The sequence below is a fragment of the Aquarana catesbeiana genome, linkage group LG04, assembly GCF_042186555.1.
Source record: "Aquarana catesbeiana isolate 2022-GZ linkage group LG04, ASM4218655v1, whole genome shotgun sequence".
NCBI classification, from domain to species: Eukaryota; Metazoa; Chordata; class Amphibia; order Anura; family Ranidae; genus Aquarana; species Aquarana catesbeiana.
This window is the reverse complement of record NC_133327.1, coordinates 242721898-242740804: the sequence shown is the minus strand read 5'-3', so window position 1 is coordinate 242740804 and position 18907 is coordinate 242721898. Positions and strand designations below refer to the sequence as shown.

Below are 18907 nucleotides of genomic sequence, written 5' to 3'. Positions count from 1 at the left end.
TTAGGTGGTGGAGGATCACTGTGAGGGGTGTTTCTATTTCCTACCTTTCCACATTGGCCCTTATGAAGAGCTATTAGGGGATTCTCCCCATATCCCTAGAAGATTCTCTGGATTTCTGACTTATGGACTTTGCTATATAATATCATTTTGTACACTTATGTTTTGATGAATTTTGATGTCTTTGCATATTTTTATTTTGCATTAATTGATTTTTATGCACTTATTATCATTCATGGTATAGCACAATAGTCTAATTTGGTGAAGTAAAATTAGAAAAATATATACATAAAATTATTGTTTAGAAATAAAAAACTGATAATTGGCATGTGCGTATGTATTCACCCCCTTTGTTATGAAGCCCATAAAAAGCTCTGGTGCAACCAATTACCTTCTGAAGTCACAATTAGTGAAATGATGTCCACCTGTGTGCAATCTAAGGGTCACATGATCTGTCATTACACATACACACCTTTTTGAAAGGCCCCAGAGGCTGCAACACCTAAGCAACAGGCACCACTAACCAAACACTGTCATGAAGACCAAGGAACTCTCCAAACAAGTAAGGGACAATGTTGTTGAGAATTACAAGTCAGGGTTAGGTTATAAAAAAAATATCCAAATCTTTGATGATCCCTAGGAGCATCATCAAATCTATCATAACCAAATGGAAAGAACATGGCACAATAGCAAATCTGCCAAGAGACGGTTGCACGCCAAAACTCACTGACCAAGCAAGGAGGGCATTAATCAGAGAAGCAGCACAGAGATCTAAGGTAACCCTGGAGGAGCTGCAGAATTCCACAGCAGAGACTGGAGTTACTGTGCATAGGATGACAATAAGTCGTACGCTCCATAGAGTTGGGCTTTATGGCAGAGTGGCTAGAAGAAAGCCCATTATTTTCAGCAAAAAACAAAATGGCATGTTTTGAGTTTGCAAAAAGGCATGTGGGAGACTCTCAAAATGTATGGAGGAAGGTGCTCTGGTCTGATGAGACTAAAATTGAACTTTTTGGCCATCAAAGAAAACACTATGTCTGGTGCAAACCCAACACATATCACCCAAAGAACACCATCCCCACACTGAAACATGGTGGTGGCAGCATCATGCTGTTGGGATGTTTTTCAGCAGTTGGGACTGGAAAACTGGTCAGAGTTGAGGGAAAGATGGATGGTGCTAAATACAGGCATATTCTTGAGCAAAACCTGTACCACTCTGTGTGTGATTTGAGGCTAGGACGGAGGTTCACCTTCCAGCAGGACAATGATCCCAAACACACTGCTAAAGCAGCACTTGAGTGGTTTAAGGGGAAACATGTAAATGTGTTGGAATGGCCTAGTCAAAGCCCAGACCTCAATCCAATAGAAAATCCATGGTCAGACTTAAAGATTGCTGTTCACAAGCGCAAACCATCCAACCTGAAGGAGCTGGAGCAGTTTTGCCAGGAGGAATGAGCAAAAGTCCCAGTGGTAAGGTGTGGCAAGCTCATAGAGACTTATCCAAAGCGACTTGGAGCTGTGATAGCCGCAAAAGGTGGCTCTACAAAGTATTGACTTTAGGGGGTGAGTAGTTATGCACATTGACTTTTTCATCTTCAAAGTTGTGGGCATGTTCAGTAAATTAAATGATGCAAATCCTCAAACAATCCATGTTAATTCCAGGTTGTGAGGCAACAAAACATGAAAAATGCCAAGGGGGTGAATACTTTTGCAAGGCACTGTATGTCACCTTCATTCCACAGTGTAATTTGTATATATATTAATTAGACTTCACTGAATGTCACATTTATCACATCCAGTATATTTATGGATTATTAATTTAACATTTTCTTTTCACTTTGAACACATCCTATGTTTTGGTTGTCCTTAAGACCTCTTCACTGAACTGTATTGTATGATTTCTTAATGTTTCTCTTGAAAAATGCAGGAATGCATTAAAACAAAAGCTTCAGATCTAAAATTACTTTTAAAGTTGCATTAACGTGATAATGATTATATAAAACATGAGCAATTGTGTTTATATATACTAGACCTATCATTTTAGATGTAAATACAGGATTCAATTTGCTGAACAGTAGCCATACACTAGTAGCTCTGTTAATCATCTGGAGTTACTTTTTTAGTTACAGTACATAAACTTTACACTATACATTGTGCCTGTTTGCGGTATTGTATACAGTTTTTCTTTTTTTTTTTTTTTTTTTATTATAGCGTATTCATAATAGCACAAAAGGTTGACTAGTGGAAATGGATGGTTTAGAAAGTCATGTAAATGAAAAGTAATACTAACTTACAGTTTAGCATGTCTGATATCCATTTACACTAGGAGGTTATTTACAGCAGTTTAGGGTGTTCTTTTAACTAAATCAGCAATGATTAACAGACACAGCCAGAAGATAAGTGAGTGATATCTAATTATTAACTAAAAATTGTATCTCTAACTAATCATTTAAATGTATTATAAAATAGATCCAACTTTACTTTGTATCTTTTCATACACAGACACGGTAAATGGTGTTTGAAGTCAGTTAGATAATTCTATCTATCTATCTATCTATCTATCTATCTATCTATCTATCTATCTATCTATCTATCTATCTATCTATCTATCTATCTATCTATCTATCTATCTATCTATCTATCTCATTGATGTTAGGAAATACGGATGTGTTTCTCTGCTGCATGGGGATTACTAGATGGGTGTTACATTTTGATAAATACTAGTACCTAATTTTTTACTACTATTCTACACATCAGTCACCACACATGGTTTTGTGCTACTGAGGGTCATTCTACACACTAGGTAATACAAACATCAATCAGCCATAACCCAGCAAGGCATGGACTGCACTAGACCTCTGAAGCTATACTGTGGTATCTGGCACCAAGCCGTCAGTAGCAGATCCTTTAAGTCCTTATAAGTTGTGTCCATTAGTCGGACTTGTTTTTCCAGCACATCTCAGATGCTGGATTGGGTTCAGATCTGGAGAATTTGGAGGTCAAGTCAACACACTGAACTCATTGTGTTCCTCAAACTATTCTTGAATTCATCAGATCAGGCCAACTTCTTCCATTGCTCCTGTGGTCCAGTTCTGATGCTCACATGCCCATTGTAGGCACCTTTGCCTGTGGACACGGGTCAGAATGGGCACCTGGACCTGTCTGCTACTACACATTCCCATATGCAACAAATTGGGATGCACTGTGGGCTCTCACATGTTTATATTGGAACCAGCATTCACTTTCTCAGTGCTTGGAGCTACAGCAGCTGTTGTTTTTGGTTGGACTACACGGGCCAGGCTTCGCTCCCCACGTGCATCAATGAGCCTTGGCCATCCATGACCCTGTCAGGGGTTCGCTTGTTTTCATTCTTTGGACCACTTTTGGTAGGTCCTGACCACTGCAGACCAGGAACATCCCACAAGAGCTGCAGTTTTGGAGTTGCTCTGACCCAGTCTAGCCATTACAATCTGGCCCTTGTCAAAGTCACTCAAATCCTTATGCTTACCTATTTCTTTTGCTTTCGGCTTCAGGCACAACATGTTCACTTGCTGTCTAATATATCCAACCCACTTTCAGATGTCATTGTAATGGGATAATAAATGTTATTCGCTTTACCTGTCAGTGGTCTTTAAATTATGGCTGACTGGTGTATATTCACCTAAATACATAGTCCAGTTAAAATGCTTTGGAGAGATTCTATTGTAATTATTTACCATTCTATATTTTACATTTTGTGCATTTATAGTCCGTATTTACTAACAGTCACCAGCGGGTGGCATGCTTCATAAGAAAAGAACAACCTACTTTTTTTATATTTTAAAACATAAATGATATTGGTATACAAGACACAGCAATTCATTAAAATAAAACCTATACTATGCATTCCCCTAAAATAAGACCGGCTGATGTCAGGTAGTTTTCTCGGTAGCACCACTCCATTAAAGTATATTATGTGACAGTCCACTTTGCATTATCCACCAGTTTTCAGTTTGGGAGTGTACAGCATCTGTACAGTTTAATATTTTTTTTTATAGCATCCATTGGCTAAAACACATTTTCAGCACTTAAGCTTCTATTTAGCCCCCCCCCCCCCCCCCCCCGACAGTATTTTATTTCTTTTGCATATCAATTGTGTCATCTTGCCCTCTAATACAGGGAGAAAAGCTTTCAGTGTGCCTGCACTTTGTTTGAATGAGCACTTGCTATGTCGTGTTCACACCAGCTACACTAAATGGAATTCCCGTCCAAAGTCTAACTCAGTGTTTCTCAACTCCAGTCCTCAAGGCGCCCCAACAGGTCATGTTTTCAGGCTTACCATTATTTTGCACAGGTGATTTGATCACTTTCACTGCCTTAGTAATTACCACAGTCGTTTCATCTGAGGGAAATCCTGAAAACATGACCTGTTGGGCCGCCTTGAGGACTGGAGTTGAGAAAAACTGGTCTAACTTACACGTGCTTGGTTATGGTTGACTTCTTAAATTGGTGGCTCCTTTGTATAGTGAAATGTATTTAATTTTTTAATTGGAAATTATTTTATGTTTGTGTACATCATTTTAAGATGAAGTATACAATTTATATACATATAATATAATACAAGTAAATAGTTTAGTCTTTTTTTTTTCACCTCACATCTATTGTTAAGCTGGCCATACTCTAGCAGAATTTTGTTTAAGATTTTAAAAGACTTTGTACGATTTTATAATTGCTAGTGGGGTCAAATCAATGTTCATTTTTGACTGCAGTGATGAGAAAATTCGAAGGAGCAGGGTGGAAACATTTTCTCGAACAAATTTTTAACTGTGAAATGTAGTTTTCGTTCAGTAAAGTCCATTCGCTCCAAAATAGAATGTTAAATGCAAATTACATTTTAAAGTATTTTTGAACTACATTTGTTAAGACTTTCTTTCCTACTTTCTTCCCTTACTTTTTTTCTTTCTTTTTTTTTTTTCTTTCCCTGTTTTTCTTTTTTCTTTCTCCTACAGTAGTGTAGTAAGAGTTGCTTGTTCGTTGAAACAAAATAAATCTGTTTTCCTTAGACAATAGAGTGTTTTCTGTTTATTGACATATAGGGGATGATTTACTAAAACTGGGAAGTGCAAAATCTGATGCAGCAGTTCTTTCTTTCTTTCTTTCTTTCTTTCTTTCTTTCTTTCTTTCTTTCTTTCTTTCTTTCTTTCTTTCTTTCTTTCTTTCTTTCTTTCTTTCTTTCTTTCTTTCTTTCTTGTTTTCTTGCTTTCTTTCTTGCTTTTTTTCTTGCTTTCTTTCTTGCTTTTTTTCTTGCTTTCTTTCTTGCTTTTTTTCAGATCTATGTAGATCATAGAGATTTTATCTCTATAACTAGTCTTTTTCCTGCATAGTGTAATAACCATCTATGGCTTGCGTATTAACAGAAAAACTGCAAGCCTGTTGTATTTTATCTTTTCCATCAGCACTCATAAAATCAGCTAATTGAATTAATTATTTATCAGGGTTTTTTTTTAAGTTGATGTAAACCTTAATCAACTTTGCAAAAAGCATAGGAGTGTATTTATTCATTGTATGGAAGCAAAATCGAATGTTAGGACATTTTCTCTCAAAGTTGAACATTAGCACGTCCTGTCTACATGCACCACCAGTGATGGCAGCATAGCATTTCTCAGACTGAGTTTCTTGATAGAGACAACAGAGGTCCACGTCTACATAATGTGTATTGAAACACACAGAGGCTGACGACACAGGAGAACAATTGGGAGACAGGGCACAGCATTTTCACCTTATAACAGGAAGTAGCTGAACACGGACCAGTTGAGCCATGCTTTTACTGAGGCCCCTTTATGCTTCAATGGTAGCCAGATGGGCTTGTACAATGGCCATACCTGTGACACTTTGCTTCGATGCACAGCAAAAATTATACCCCTGTCACGTTGGTGGGCAGTACTACTGCTGAATGCAACCCATTAAAGTGAATAGTGCTACAACAAAGCTATGAGCCAAACGCTAGGCACGCGGTTGTGGTAGGGTATTTCCATTGGAAAATCCTATTTGGTTGTCAAAAAAACAGGCATTTAAGAGACAGCCTTAGGCTTCTTTCACATCAGCGCCTCTGCTATGCGGAATCTGCTTGCTCAGCTGGGGATCTCTCTTCTGATGCAAGCTGAGCAGGTGGATGACAAGTCCATGTCAGTTCCGTTATGACACTTCTCTATGGAGCAATCGGATGGAAACGCCTGTCCGTTTCCATCCGATGCCATTAGAACTGCCATCCGTCTGTTTTTAGCGGACAGGATCGGATGGCGGCGGGTGTCAGTGGACATGTATCCGCTGACATCCGCCACCCAATAGAAGAGACTGGAGGGTCCGTCTGAAAAACTGACAGGCAGACCTGATCGGATAGCCTGTGTGAAAGGGGCCTAAGCTCACTTTTCCACTTAACATTAATGTAAGGGGACATTTTTCCATTGACCACTAGTGAAACAATGCTATTTTTTTCCATGCATGGTAAAATCCCTTTTTTCTGAGTTGAAGGACACAGCCGGGCAACCTAGACTGTAGGGTTATAACACCACCCTTAGGCAGAAAAAATAAAAAAAGAACAGCCCTTACCAGTGAAAAAAACCCCATCTGATATAGCAAAAACTATAATTACAAAGTAGTACAGAAAGCAATACCAGAGGAGAGGGAGCTGTGTCCTTCAACAAACTCAGAGAAAGGGATTTTACAATGACTAGAAAAAAAATCCAGTTTCCTTATACGTTCATTGAAGATTATAGCCTGGCAATTTAGACCACAGGAACGTCCCAAATCAGGAACAACCCACAAAAGAACCCCCTGGGGGGAAACAAAAAGCCTCAAACTGTCGCCTGCAATACCTTGCGGCCAAAACAAGCATTCAAAGATGAGAAAAGATCAGCCCTGTTAAACTTGGTAAAGGTATGGACATATAACCAGGTAGTAGCTTTGCACACCAGAAACACTGACACCTGATGGCGAAAGGCCCACGTCACATCAATAGCCCTAGTGGAGTGTGCCGTGACAGGATAGGGAGGAGTCTGAACCCTGATGGCATAGGCCTTAACAATATTCTGCCTAACCCAATGGGAAATAGTAGCAGAAGAGGCTGCCAAACCTTTACTTGGACCAAAACTGAGTTGCCTAAAGCAGATGGGGGGTTTGGCCACTGGTAGGGGCTACCCATAGGCAGTGCTTTATTTTCTTTTGCCTAGTGTCAGACTTCTGAAGGTGGCACTATAACCCTACAGTCAAGATTGTCAGGCTGTGTCCTTCAATTAACATAGGAGGAAATACAATTTTCTAAATTTCTTCTCTGGCCAAATTATTCTGCATTTCAATACATTGTTACAACCATTTTCTCATATAGAGTAGTTGTCAAATATGCTAAGTGTGCCATGTTCCTTATCCATTTATTAATCCTTAGGTGTCAGCTTACTGTTCATGCTAATGTACTGATAGCTGTAGATATAGAAGTTATTAGCAAGGGTTCCCGGAGACCTAAAAAACAACCTTTCTGTGTTGAAAGGTTTGAGAAGACTGCCTTAAAAGCATGCAAATGTTATATTGGATGAAGAATGTCTTTTACAAGTCACACTTTTCTAAACATGTTTCTACCTATGTTATTATCTTTTCTCAGTCTCTTGTCTCAATGAGATCAGATGGTGCACAATATCAGAGCTAGAGATGAAAAAATGCAATGCTATGAAAACTTACTTTACACAGGCTCAGATTGTACCTCCTTTGTCTTGTGTGGATGGGAAGTCCTCAATCAATTGTACCCAACTGGTAAAGGTAAGACATGTTATCATTCACTTAAATGTGCATCTTTTCGTTTACATACATATAGTTATGTATTTATTAAACATCATTACAGTTTAATCAAAACCAATAAATACTAGAATTTCCATTGATAGCGGCCTCATTTATTCCCCTGCACAACAGCACTCTTTCTGGCAGCAGATAGGACAGCACTAGCACCCAATGGTCTCTGTTACATAACATATGCGATACTTGTAAACATGCTAACATGCAGTGAGAGCAGAAAAATAACTCCCCATCAGCTACTGCTCATTTATTGTCCAGTCATCCACCTGGGGGCAAGTTTGACCAAGCAATACTGATGCTGCAATGGAGGTCAAAGATCTAAATGTGCTGTCTGGCAGGGGTAGCTGAATCTCAAGAATGGCTGCACAGAATTACAACTTCTGTGGTACCATGCATTACATTCAGTTAAACTATGCAAAGCTCACCCCCAAAGGGGTCACTGAATACATCCCAGGTCTTCCATACCAGTTCAGATGCTGCCAGGCCTATGGGGGGGGGGGGGGGCAGAAGGGGCACCTGCCCTGGGAGCTGGATGAATGTGCATTGGGGAAGGGGGTGCACTAGGAGCTCCTCTCTCTCTGCCTCTCACTCCTGTTATCAGGGATTTTTTCTGTCTGGAGTGCGGTGGTACTCTATAACACCACCTCCAACACTAGCCCTGTGCTCAGTTAGCTGATGTCACCTGGAGGCCCTGAACTAGAGAAGGGTATGCCTGGAGGCCCTGGACTAGTAGAGAGGTGCCTGGTTGTTATAACCTAGGAGAGGGAGTGCCTGGAGGCCCAGCCTAGGTGAAGGGGTGCCTGGAGAATCCACACTAGGAGACGGGGTGCCTAGAGGCACTAAAATTGGAGCGGGGGTTCCTGGAGGCCTTGGACTATTAGAGGGGCTGCCTGAAGGCCCTGGACTAGGAGAGGGGCTGCATGGAGGCCCTGGACTAGAAGAGGGAGTGCCTGGAGGCCTGGGACTAGGACAAAGGGTTCCTGGAGGCCCCGAGGTAAGAAAGAGGGTGCCTTGAGGCCCCGGACTAGGAGAGGTGCTTGATGGCCCTTAACAAGAAGATGAAGGCCCTGGAATTGAAGAAGACAAGCCTTGAAGCTCTAATAACTTGTCGAAGAAAGAGCCTGGACAGAGGGAGAGCCTGTTTGTGACCTGGAAGGTGAGCCTTGAGTCCGTGAGTTCATAACATATATGGGGACATTTATCAATTGTTGCAAGTAATGCCAAACTTAAGCAGAGAGACAGGTGGTGTAAAGGCTATATTAAATACCTGACATCTCTTCTTTCCTGATATCTTACCCACATAACAATTAGGCCTTGTTCATACAGGGGGTATGCATCTGTGCCTCATGCAATAGTCATGTTTACCTGCACAGGGATGCACAGGTGTTCCATTCAAGTCGATTGGGATGCAGTGGCTGCAGGGACACAGCCACTGCTCTCAATGGAACATCCATCAAATCCACAATTTGACCATACCCACAGTTTGCCACAGCATGCTGCACACACCGCTATAATTCCTCCTACAGTTTTTTTTTTTTTTTGGGGGGGGGGGGGGGTTACATACCCCTGGTGCCAAATGTGCTGGGTGGGGGGGTCAGAGTTGAGGAAAAAGCACTATACTGAGGTGTGGGGGAGGAGCTTTGTAGTGAGACACTACTGACATCACTGACTCGGGGACATTTTTTTTATTGCAGTTGCATCACCAACCCATATACCAGTTCCATGCACTCTGACAACACAGGCTCAGTCTAAGAAATGTATTTTCAGTGAATTTATTGCAACACTCAACAGGAAAGAGGGATGGGGTGCAGAATACTCCGAAACTAAAACAGGGGAACAGTTCCTTAAACACAAATCCTCTAGTGGCAGCTTTGATTGGAGGCACAAGGGTTAACCAGTTAATCTGAGACTCCTTATGAGTAGACTCCTTTGCAGCAACTACTGGAATTCAACCCCCTAAACCCATGCACACCTGGAATCTTAAGCAAGAGTCCTACTCACAATGTCCAAGGGCACCTGTTGCCTATCAGGGGTGTGTGTGTGTGTGTGTGTGTGTGTGTGTGGTGTGTGTCTGTCGATTTGTATACTTTGTAACTATTTCTAAACATTGGTGGAAGTAATTGATGTATCGTTATATTGTGGGTGGAATTGTTTATAAACAAAGAATTCTATTTTGTAATTTCTATTACCTGTGTGTTCCTCGTTGAAGAATTCTTTTCCAGAACTCCACGGTCTCTTTCTACTGTCCCCTTCCCCTTTCCCGGTCATTTTTTACACCTGTTGCCTATCAGCTTCCAAGCAATATTCTCCTGTGATGAAAAGGATCCGTCTGAAAGCTTCTTCCAGAGACAGGCCAGTGTACACAACCACTATGCTTAGGGATACCTGACCAGACCAAAAAGAAACAGATCACTACTCCACTGGATACAGAAGAGCCAAAAACCTAATTGAACCTAACCTCTGCCATACTGACTATAGAAGATATAGGCACAGGAAGCTCCAATATAAAACTTGATCACACCAGCATGGATCTGCTTCCATGCTTGATGTGGTCAGTTTGAAATCAGTCAATAATATCAAAAGAGAAGGTTTATATACTGACATCCACAGGCGAAAACACACACACACATATATAAAAACTGAAATTTTGGGTTAACATACATTTTAAGCAATAAATTACCAGCTCCAGCCACTCCCTCTTAAGCTGCAAAGGCAGCAAGTAACAACAGATAACAGCAGGGACTCCAGGGACACTCCAGGGAGTGGCACCCAATCGCACAGTGCATGTTTTGCACCGATTGCCACGTGCTTTGGAATCACAAGTAGAATTGCAGCAATTGCGCATTGGCAAGTGTGAATGGGACCTTACTGATCATACTACTTAAGACATGAGGTTCATGCACTATAAAAATTAATGGCGACTTTTATGATCTTGTTCTCTTAATACTAGTCACTTCCTTTCAAAGAATACAATTTTGTATCAACAATAGTTTAGCAGTTCTCTTTGTAAAATTGAAACTTTGTATGCTGATATGAATGAAAATCCAAGCTTATATAGATGATAAATTGATGTATAATCTTCTTGTCTCATACAGGATAATTTGGCAGATGCAGTAGTTGTTGATGGTAATTTAATATACCAATCTGGAAAACAGTATAATTTAAAGCCAGTGGTGGCAGAGGTATATGATCAAGGTAGGTGTTTGAACATTATGCCAAGTGTATTCAGGCAGACACTTGAATAACCTGGGGTTGTATGCTTATATCAACTATGAGTTTGCTTGGAAGGCAAACATATACATTTTTCATTGGCATACAGGAGTCTCCAAACTGTGGCCATTTGCTTGCCTTTATCCGGCCCTTGGGGCACTATTTCTCCCTCTGATATGAGGCACTATTCCTCCCACTGACAGCCAACAAGAGGGCACTATTTCTTCCTCTGATACCAGTGATGGGATACTATTTCTCCTACTAATAGGGGCACGACTCCACCCGACCACCAACCCTGAGGCCATATATATTCTCACTGATGCTGGGCCCGGGACATTTTCTGCCCCTGCTGGCCACAATACGGCCCTCCTAAAGTCTAAAGCACAAAAAACTGTCCCTTTGTTGGAAAAGTTTGGAGACCCCTGCCCTAGTACATGGAATAAAAAATATTGATCAAACATCCAACAGAATTATTCAATATTTCCTCCAAGGTCATTTGTTTTCTGGTATCCTTAGACATATGAATTGTCACTAAAACTGATCTGAGATTGTTCTTGCTTGGCAATGATTGCATTCTCAACTTGGGTAATACAGGCCATACATGATTCATTTTTTTCGTTTTTTTTCCAGGGGACTGAATTAAAATAATGAGTCAGTTCCCCATTTAAACATTCAAAGTATAAATGTTTTCCCCTCATTTCTATTTTAAACTGAATGGGTTGTTTTACAAGGTAGGGGTTCACATATACTTTAAATAAACCTGTTGTGGGGTCAACCAAAACAACTCAGTAGTTTTATGGCAGATGCTCTCTGGTGCCCTATTTGTGTGTTTAGGGTTCCTATTTTACCGCTTGCCGATGCCGACCACCTGCCATCGATTCATGGAATGGCACTCCTGCAGGAATTGCCATAGCTGCACGGTGGGCGCTTTAAGGAGTGCACGCCCGCCGTGTAACGTAGGAGCCCGTGCGCATGGACGGCAGCTGCGATGTCCATCGGCACCTGCGATTGCTCCTGAGAAGGTGAGGAAAGCGATCTTTTGTTCCTATTGCTTAGGAACAACGATCGGGCTCCTCACCCAGCCAGTCCCATCCCCCCCAGTTAGAATCACTTCCTAGGACACACATTTAACCCCTTGATCGCCCCCCAGTGTTAACCCCTTTCCAACCAGTGACATTTATACAGTAATCAATGGCTATTTATAGCTCTGATCACTGTATAAATGTCACTGGTCACAAAATAGTGGAAAAAGTGTCTGATCTGTCCGCCGCAATGTCGCAGTCCCAATAAAAATCGCAGATGGTCGCCATTACTAGTAAAAAAAAAAATAATAAAAATGCCATAAATCTATCCTCTATTTTGTTGACGATATAACTTTCAACCCAATCAATATACACTTTTTGCAATTTTTTATTTATTTATGTAGAAGAATACATACTGGCCTAAACTGATGAAGAAATTCGTTTTTTTTTATATATTTTTTTGGGATATTTATTACAATCTTTTTTTGTTTATAGCGCAAAAAATAAAAACCGCAGAGGTGATCAAATACCACTAAAAGAAAGCTCTATTTGTGGGAAAAAAGAGCGTCAATGTTTGGGTACAGCGTCGCACAACCACACAATTGTCAGTTAAAGCAACGCAGTGCCGTATCGCAAAAAATGGCCCGGTCAGGAAGGGCGTGAAGTGGTTAATCCCCAAACCCATTGAACCTATTGCTACAGACCCTATAGACTCAAATACTGACTTTGCATATGGCTGGACACACCCTCATGTAACAATGGTTAGGCATAGCAACAGCACTGTGACACAAAGCAAAGGGAGTATGCAAGTTTACCATGTACTCAGAAATGTAGCATTTTCATAGGACTTGTAGTGGATCCCTAGGTAACAGCATTAAAAATGCAATGCCCTGTTATACAACTGCTAGGTCACTTTATGTTCTCAGATTTTAAAGGAAAAAAAACTAATGAACCAAAACTTTGAATTTACACTTTAAAAATAAATGTTGCTTTAAAATAATTGTTGAAAGAGTACAGATATTGCTGAATGGCTTGGACTCTTCTATGTACTAAACTGGGAGCTGCAGTTACAGATTACATCTGCAAGGGATAAAAATAACAACAAGACCTAGGTTGCTAGACTCCAGACTAAGAACTAATTCCAAAAACTTTGTGAAGGGTTGTTTTTATTTTCTAAAAAATCACTTTGAATTGACTGTAGACCTCAAATGCTCAGGGATACTCGTTTGGCCACCAAACTTAGTACTTACTAAAGATTACTTACAAATATGCATGTTTGTCTTATACAAGAGGGAGTTGGGATTGGCTTATCTCTTGGCCATCTGCTTTGTCTCCTAACAATGGTCATGGGATGGGTCAAAAGGACTAAGGGAATGTTCGTATGTCTAGAGGCACCTTTAGGATATTTGTTTTCCTGAGGAGTTAAAAATCATTTTTATATTATTACACTTCTATGGGTGTAATTAAAGGTGTGCATTATGATTACCAGGTATGGGCACCTCATACTATGCTGTGGCTGTTGTTAGGAAGAACTCCACTATCACAATAAATAGTTTGAAAGGCACCAAATCTTGTCATACTGGCCTCCAGAAGACTGCTGGATGGAATGTGCCCATTGGCTTTCTTATTGACAGTGGAAGAATGTCTGCTATGGCCTGTGATATTCAGAAAGGTAAGAGCAAGTTCTTTTTCTAGCACTGCTTTACTATTTCTATGATTATAAATGAAATGTGTTCAAAACTTAACATGTGGTGTCTATAGGAGTGGCCAGCTTCTTTTCCAGAAGTTGCGTGCCTGGAGCTGACAAAGCTTTATATCCTTCGTTGTGTGAGCTGTGCAAGGGAGCTGGTCATTACATGCGTCTAAACAATGCGACAGAGTTGTACCAAGATTATAATGGGGCTTTTAGGTATGTACAGATGTGATGTAAATACTGGATATTTATTGGTCTTCAAGCAGCATATCAATTATAAGTAATTTTAAATTAGTTTTATTTTTACTTTTGGTCTCAAAAGACAATACTTGGGTGCATGGTAACTGATCTATTATCGTAGCCATTGGCCATATGTCTTTTTTCTTATTTGTCTTGTCTAGGTGTCTGGTTGAAAGTGGAGATGTGGCTTTTGTAAAACACAGCACGGTGCATGACAACACTGATGGCAAGTAATATATTTTTTTCTTGTGAGTCTAAAGGCCATTTTTCTTTCCCAGCTGAGTTAGTATGGAAGAATCTGGAGTGGGGTGGGGTTAGAGCCCAGGGAAGTCAAGGGTACGATGTCCAACTGGAGGAAAACAAAGTCTGTGGGAAAATGTGTCTGATTATTGAATAAAATTAAAATTTGTCACCTTGATAAAGAAGGCTGCCGTGCCTGTGAAATGGTGTTGTAATGTTGCTGATATACAGTGCATCTGGAAAGTTTTCACATTGCTCCACTTTTTCCACATTTTATTATAGAGAAATAAATATAGCCTTCAAAAATAATAATAGTAATAGAAAATATGTAAAATTTTGTACCATCATCCAGGAATTTAGAGATATAAGAAAGGGGAGCCTGGTCCCCAACCAAGCTACCTTAGAGAAAAGGGGCATTTGGACTATTTCGGTACAGGTAAAACTAGAATAGAGATAAGCAAGTATGTAAAGAAATATATAAAAGTTTATTAGTACATAATTAATAAGACATGGCAAATAACCAAAAACAGATTAAAAGCATGGTAACAGTCCATGAGTATCACCAAAATAATGGTCCCCAAACGGGGAAGATCACAGTGGGATAGTTGATCGTGGATAACATCTCAATTAGTTTTACAGAATATCTGTAATTTGCTTGACAAGTGATCAATAACAAAACAATTGACCAAGTAGTAATGATAATACATATAATCATATCAATGCAGCATATACATGGGGGCAGAGCAGAGCTGCTTACCAGCACCCGGCATGCACAGAGCAAAGGACGTCACCAGGGGGTCCCCCGTGGAGACTAGGGGGGATAACAAGTCAATGGACTGGTATCTGAATGGATGGAATAAAACTTTTGGAATAAAGAAAATATGCACTTCAAGGGACTGGGAGGGGGAGGGGTGTGTCAGTGCAAGGGATGTGTGGGGATGAGGTTGGAAGTGTGTGTGTGGATGGGAAAGGAAAAAAAGAACGAAGGAGGGTGGGTGTGGGAAAAAAAGAAAGGGGAGACATTTTATTATGTTACAGCTTTATTCCAAAATGGATTCAATTAATTATTTTCCTCGAAATTCAACAAACAATACCCCATATTTACAATGTGATAGAAGCTTGTTTGAAATTTTTGCAAATTTATTAAAATTAAAAAAAAAATCACATGTACATAAGTATTCACACACTTTGCTTGATACTTTGTTAAAGCACCTTTGGCACCAATTACAGCCTTGGGTCTTTTTGAGTATGATGCTACAAGCTTGGCACACCTATTTTTGGGCAGTTTCTCCCATTCTTACTTGCAAGACCTGTCAAGCTCCATCAGGTTGGATGGGGAGCATCGGTGCACAGCCATTTTCATATCTCTTCAGAGATGTTCAAGTCTGGGCCACTCAAGGACATTCACAGAGTTGTCCCGTAGCCACTCCTTTGTTATCTTGGCTATGTGCTTAGGGTTGTTGTCCTGTTGGAAGATCAACCTTCGCCCCAGTCTGAGGTTCAGAGCGCTCTAGAGCAGGTTTTCATCTTGCATGTCTTTTGTACATTGCTGCATTCATCTTTCCCTCGATCCTGACTAGTCTGCTAGTTCCTGCCGCTGAAAAACATCCCCACAGCAAGATGCTGCCACCACTATGCTTCACTGTAGGGATGTTATTGGCCAGGTGATGAGTGGTGCCTTGTTTCTTCCAGACACAACGCTTGTCATTCAGGCCAAAGAGTTCAATCTTTGTTTATTTAGACCAGAGAATTTTGTTTCTCATGGTCTGAGAGTCTTTCAGGTGCCTTTTGGCAAACTCCAGGCGGGCTGTCATGTGCCTTTAAAGTGGTTGTAAACCCTTACAATCCACTTTTTACTACAGGTAAGCCTATAATAAGGCTTACCTGTAGCTACCCTGGATATCTCCTAAAACATCGGCACATGCGCACTGAAGCGACGGCTCGTTTGTGCCATTGCTTCATCTGACGTGCCCTTACCGGTGGCTCCCGCACGCATGTGCGGAAGAGGCATAATCTCGGCTCAGGCCAATCACAGCGCCGGAGCCCGCAATACCCAGAAATAACTCCGGGAGCTAAGGTGTGTAATTCATAATGCATACTAGCATAATATGCATACTAGCTCATTATTTCTTTGTCTTGCAGATTTTTTTTTTGTTAGTGGAGTGGGTTTACAACCACTTTAACTGAGAAGTGGCTTCCGCCTGGCCACTGGACAATGTCTTGGTCATCACCAAACTGTTCTTGGATGGTTGGGAGAAGTTGCTCTCAGTGGATGTTTCTGTACCATTCTTTATTCATGGCTGTGTTCTTAGGCAAAATTGTGAGTGAGCTCACTCCCTTGGCTGAGAAGCAACCCCACACATGAATGGTCTCAGGATGCTTTTCTGTTGGCATGACACAGGACTGATGGTAGCGCTCACCTTTTCTTCACTGGAAAAGGTTTTTTCTGGAGGCCCCAAACAATCAGAAAGGGGATTCATCAGAGAAATATACTTTACCCCAGTCCTCAGCAGTCCAATCCCTATACCTTTTGCAGAATATCAGTCTGTCCCCGATGTTTTTCCTGGAGAGAAGTGGCTTCTTTGCAGCCCTTCTTGAAACCAGGCCATCATCCAAAAGTCTTTGCTTCACTGTGCGTTCAGAGGTACTCACACCTGCCTGTTGCTATACCTGAGCAAGCTCTGCACTGGTGGTGCCCCGATCCTACGGCTGAATCAACTGTCGGAGATGGTCTTGGTGCTTGCTGGACTTTCTTGGGCACCCTGAAGTCTTCTTCACAAATACAGTGGAAATTTTTTTTTTTTATGGGATTAAGTTAATTTTCATTGGCAAAGAGGGAATTTGCAAATAATTGCAATTTATCTGATCACTCTTCATAACAATCTGGAGTATATGCAAATTGCCATTATAAAAACTGAGGCAGCAGACTTTGTGAAAATGTAAAATTTGTGTCATTCTCAAAACTTTTGGCCAAGGCTGTAGGTGTAGTAGATGTAGTTCAAAGATACACCTGCAGCAGCTTCGAAAAGAATTCCACCTAGCACTGTTAGATTTATCAAATAAGCACAGAGACACAGGCAAGAGGGTATTGTTCATTAGTAAAATTATGTATGTATTTGTTTAGCTGTCCATTTAAAGTGGGGCAGTTCCCAGCTTTTACAGAGAATACAGTAATAAACACCAATTACACTGTGAACACATTTGGCATAAAATATTTAGAAAACATAATTTGACAATTAATTTTCTGCTGAGTACTGCTACTTCTGTTGTGGCTGCTGACAGGTTGAATGTTTTTGTAGGTGACAAAAAAGTCCTGTGTAATAAACCTAGTTAGGACCCTGTCTCTTATCTTAATATAATGTACAACATGTATACAGTGCAGTGTCAAGTGTATACGGTACAGGGGTCATGTGTATATTGTATAAAAAGTGTAAACAGTGCAGGGGTTTGGAACAGAATTTACAACTGAGGGTATAAAGTGCAGTAGTCAGCGATATACTGTACAACAGGGCATATAGATTGCAGGGGTCAGGAGTGTAATATAGAACATGTTTTTACAGTGTACATTATAGTGAATGCAGTGAAAGGGTCAGGAGCATAACATTTAGTCCAGGGGTAAGGACTATAATATACGACATACGAGTAAACTGTGCAGGGGGCAGGAGTGTGATGTGCAACAAAGCATATACAGTGCAAGAGTTTGGACTACAATGTACAACATAACGTATATAGTGCACCTGGCCACTCTACCATACAGATCTGATTGTTGGAGTGCTGCAGAGATGGTTGTTCTTCTGGAAGGTTCTCCTCTCTCCACAGAGAAACACTAGAGTTCTGTCAGAGTGGCCATCGGGCTCTTGGTCACCTCCCTGACCAAGGTCCTTCTCCCCCGATCGCACTCTCCCCCGATCGCAGCCCGCTCTAGGAAGAGTCCTGGTGGTTCCAAACTTCTTCTATTTACGAATGAAGGCCACTGTGCTCATTGGGACATTTAATGCTGCAGTAATCTTTCTGTACCCTTCCCCAGATCTGTGCCTCCATACAATCCTGTCTCGGAGGTCTACAGACAATTCCTTGGACTTCATGGCTTTGTTTGTGCTCTGACATGCACCGTTAACTGTGGGACCTTATATAGACAGGTGTGTGCCTTTCCAAATTATGTCCAATCAACTGAATTTACCACAGGTGAACTCAAGTTGTACAAACACCTCAAGGATGATCAGTGGAAACAGGATGCACCTGAGCTCAATTTTGAGTATCATGGCAAAGGCTGTGAATACTTATGTACATTTGATTTTTTTGATTTTTTTTATTGTTAATAAATTTGCAATGATTTTAAACAAACTTCTTTCACGTTGTCATTATGGGGTATTGTTTGTAGAATTTTGAGGAAATTAATTAATTTAATCAATTTTGGAATAAGGCTGTAACATAACAAAATGTTAAAAGGTGAAGCTCTGTGAATACTTTCTGGATGCACTGTAGAAATTAAAAAAAAATCCATCTGGAATATTAATTTGGCATTCTGAACTTCTCTTTGTATTTATATGGTACCACGATTTAACCCTTCACTCACCCTTATACAAGGGCTCACTGAAGTCTTTGCGGTATGCTTTGATGTATTTTGATTATTGAATTAGACTGTTGTTGTTGTTTTTGATTTTAGCACTACCTCTTTATTATT

At 40.6% G+C, this 18907-nt stretch overlaps 1 protein-coding gene across 1 annotated transcript in view; it reads left to right on the top strand.

The window, feature by feature from the left end:
* MELTF (melanotransferrin) overlaps positions 1 to 18907 on the top strand; it is a 110620-nt gene that overhangs the window by 22062 nt on the left and 69651 nt on the right. The window contains exons 2-6 of the mRNA XM_073626324.1: positions 7631 to 7785; positions 10914 to 11013; positions 13540 to 13722; positions 13812 to 13959; positions 14145 to 14209. Coding sequence (XP_073482425.1) covers positions 7631 to 7785; positions 10914 to 11013; positions 13540 to 13722; positions 13812 to 13959; positions 14145 to 14209 — 651 coding nt within the window. The remainder of the gene's footprint in view (positions 1 to 7630; positions 7786 to 10913; positions 11014 to 13539; positions 13723 to 13811; positions 13960 to 14144; positions 14210 to 18907) is intronic.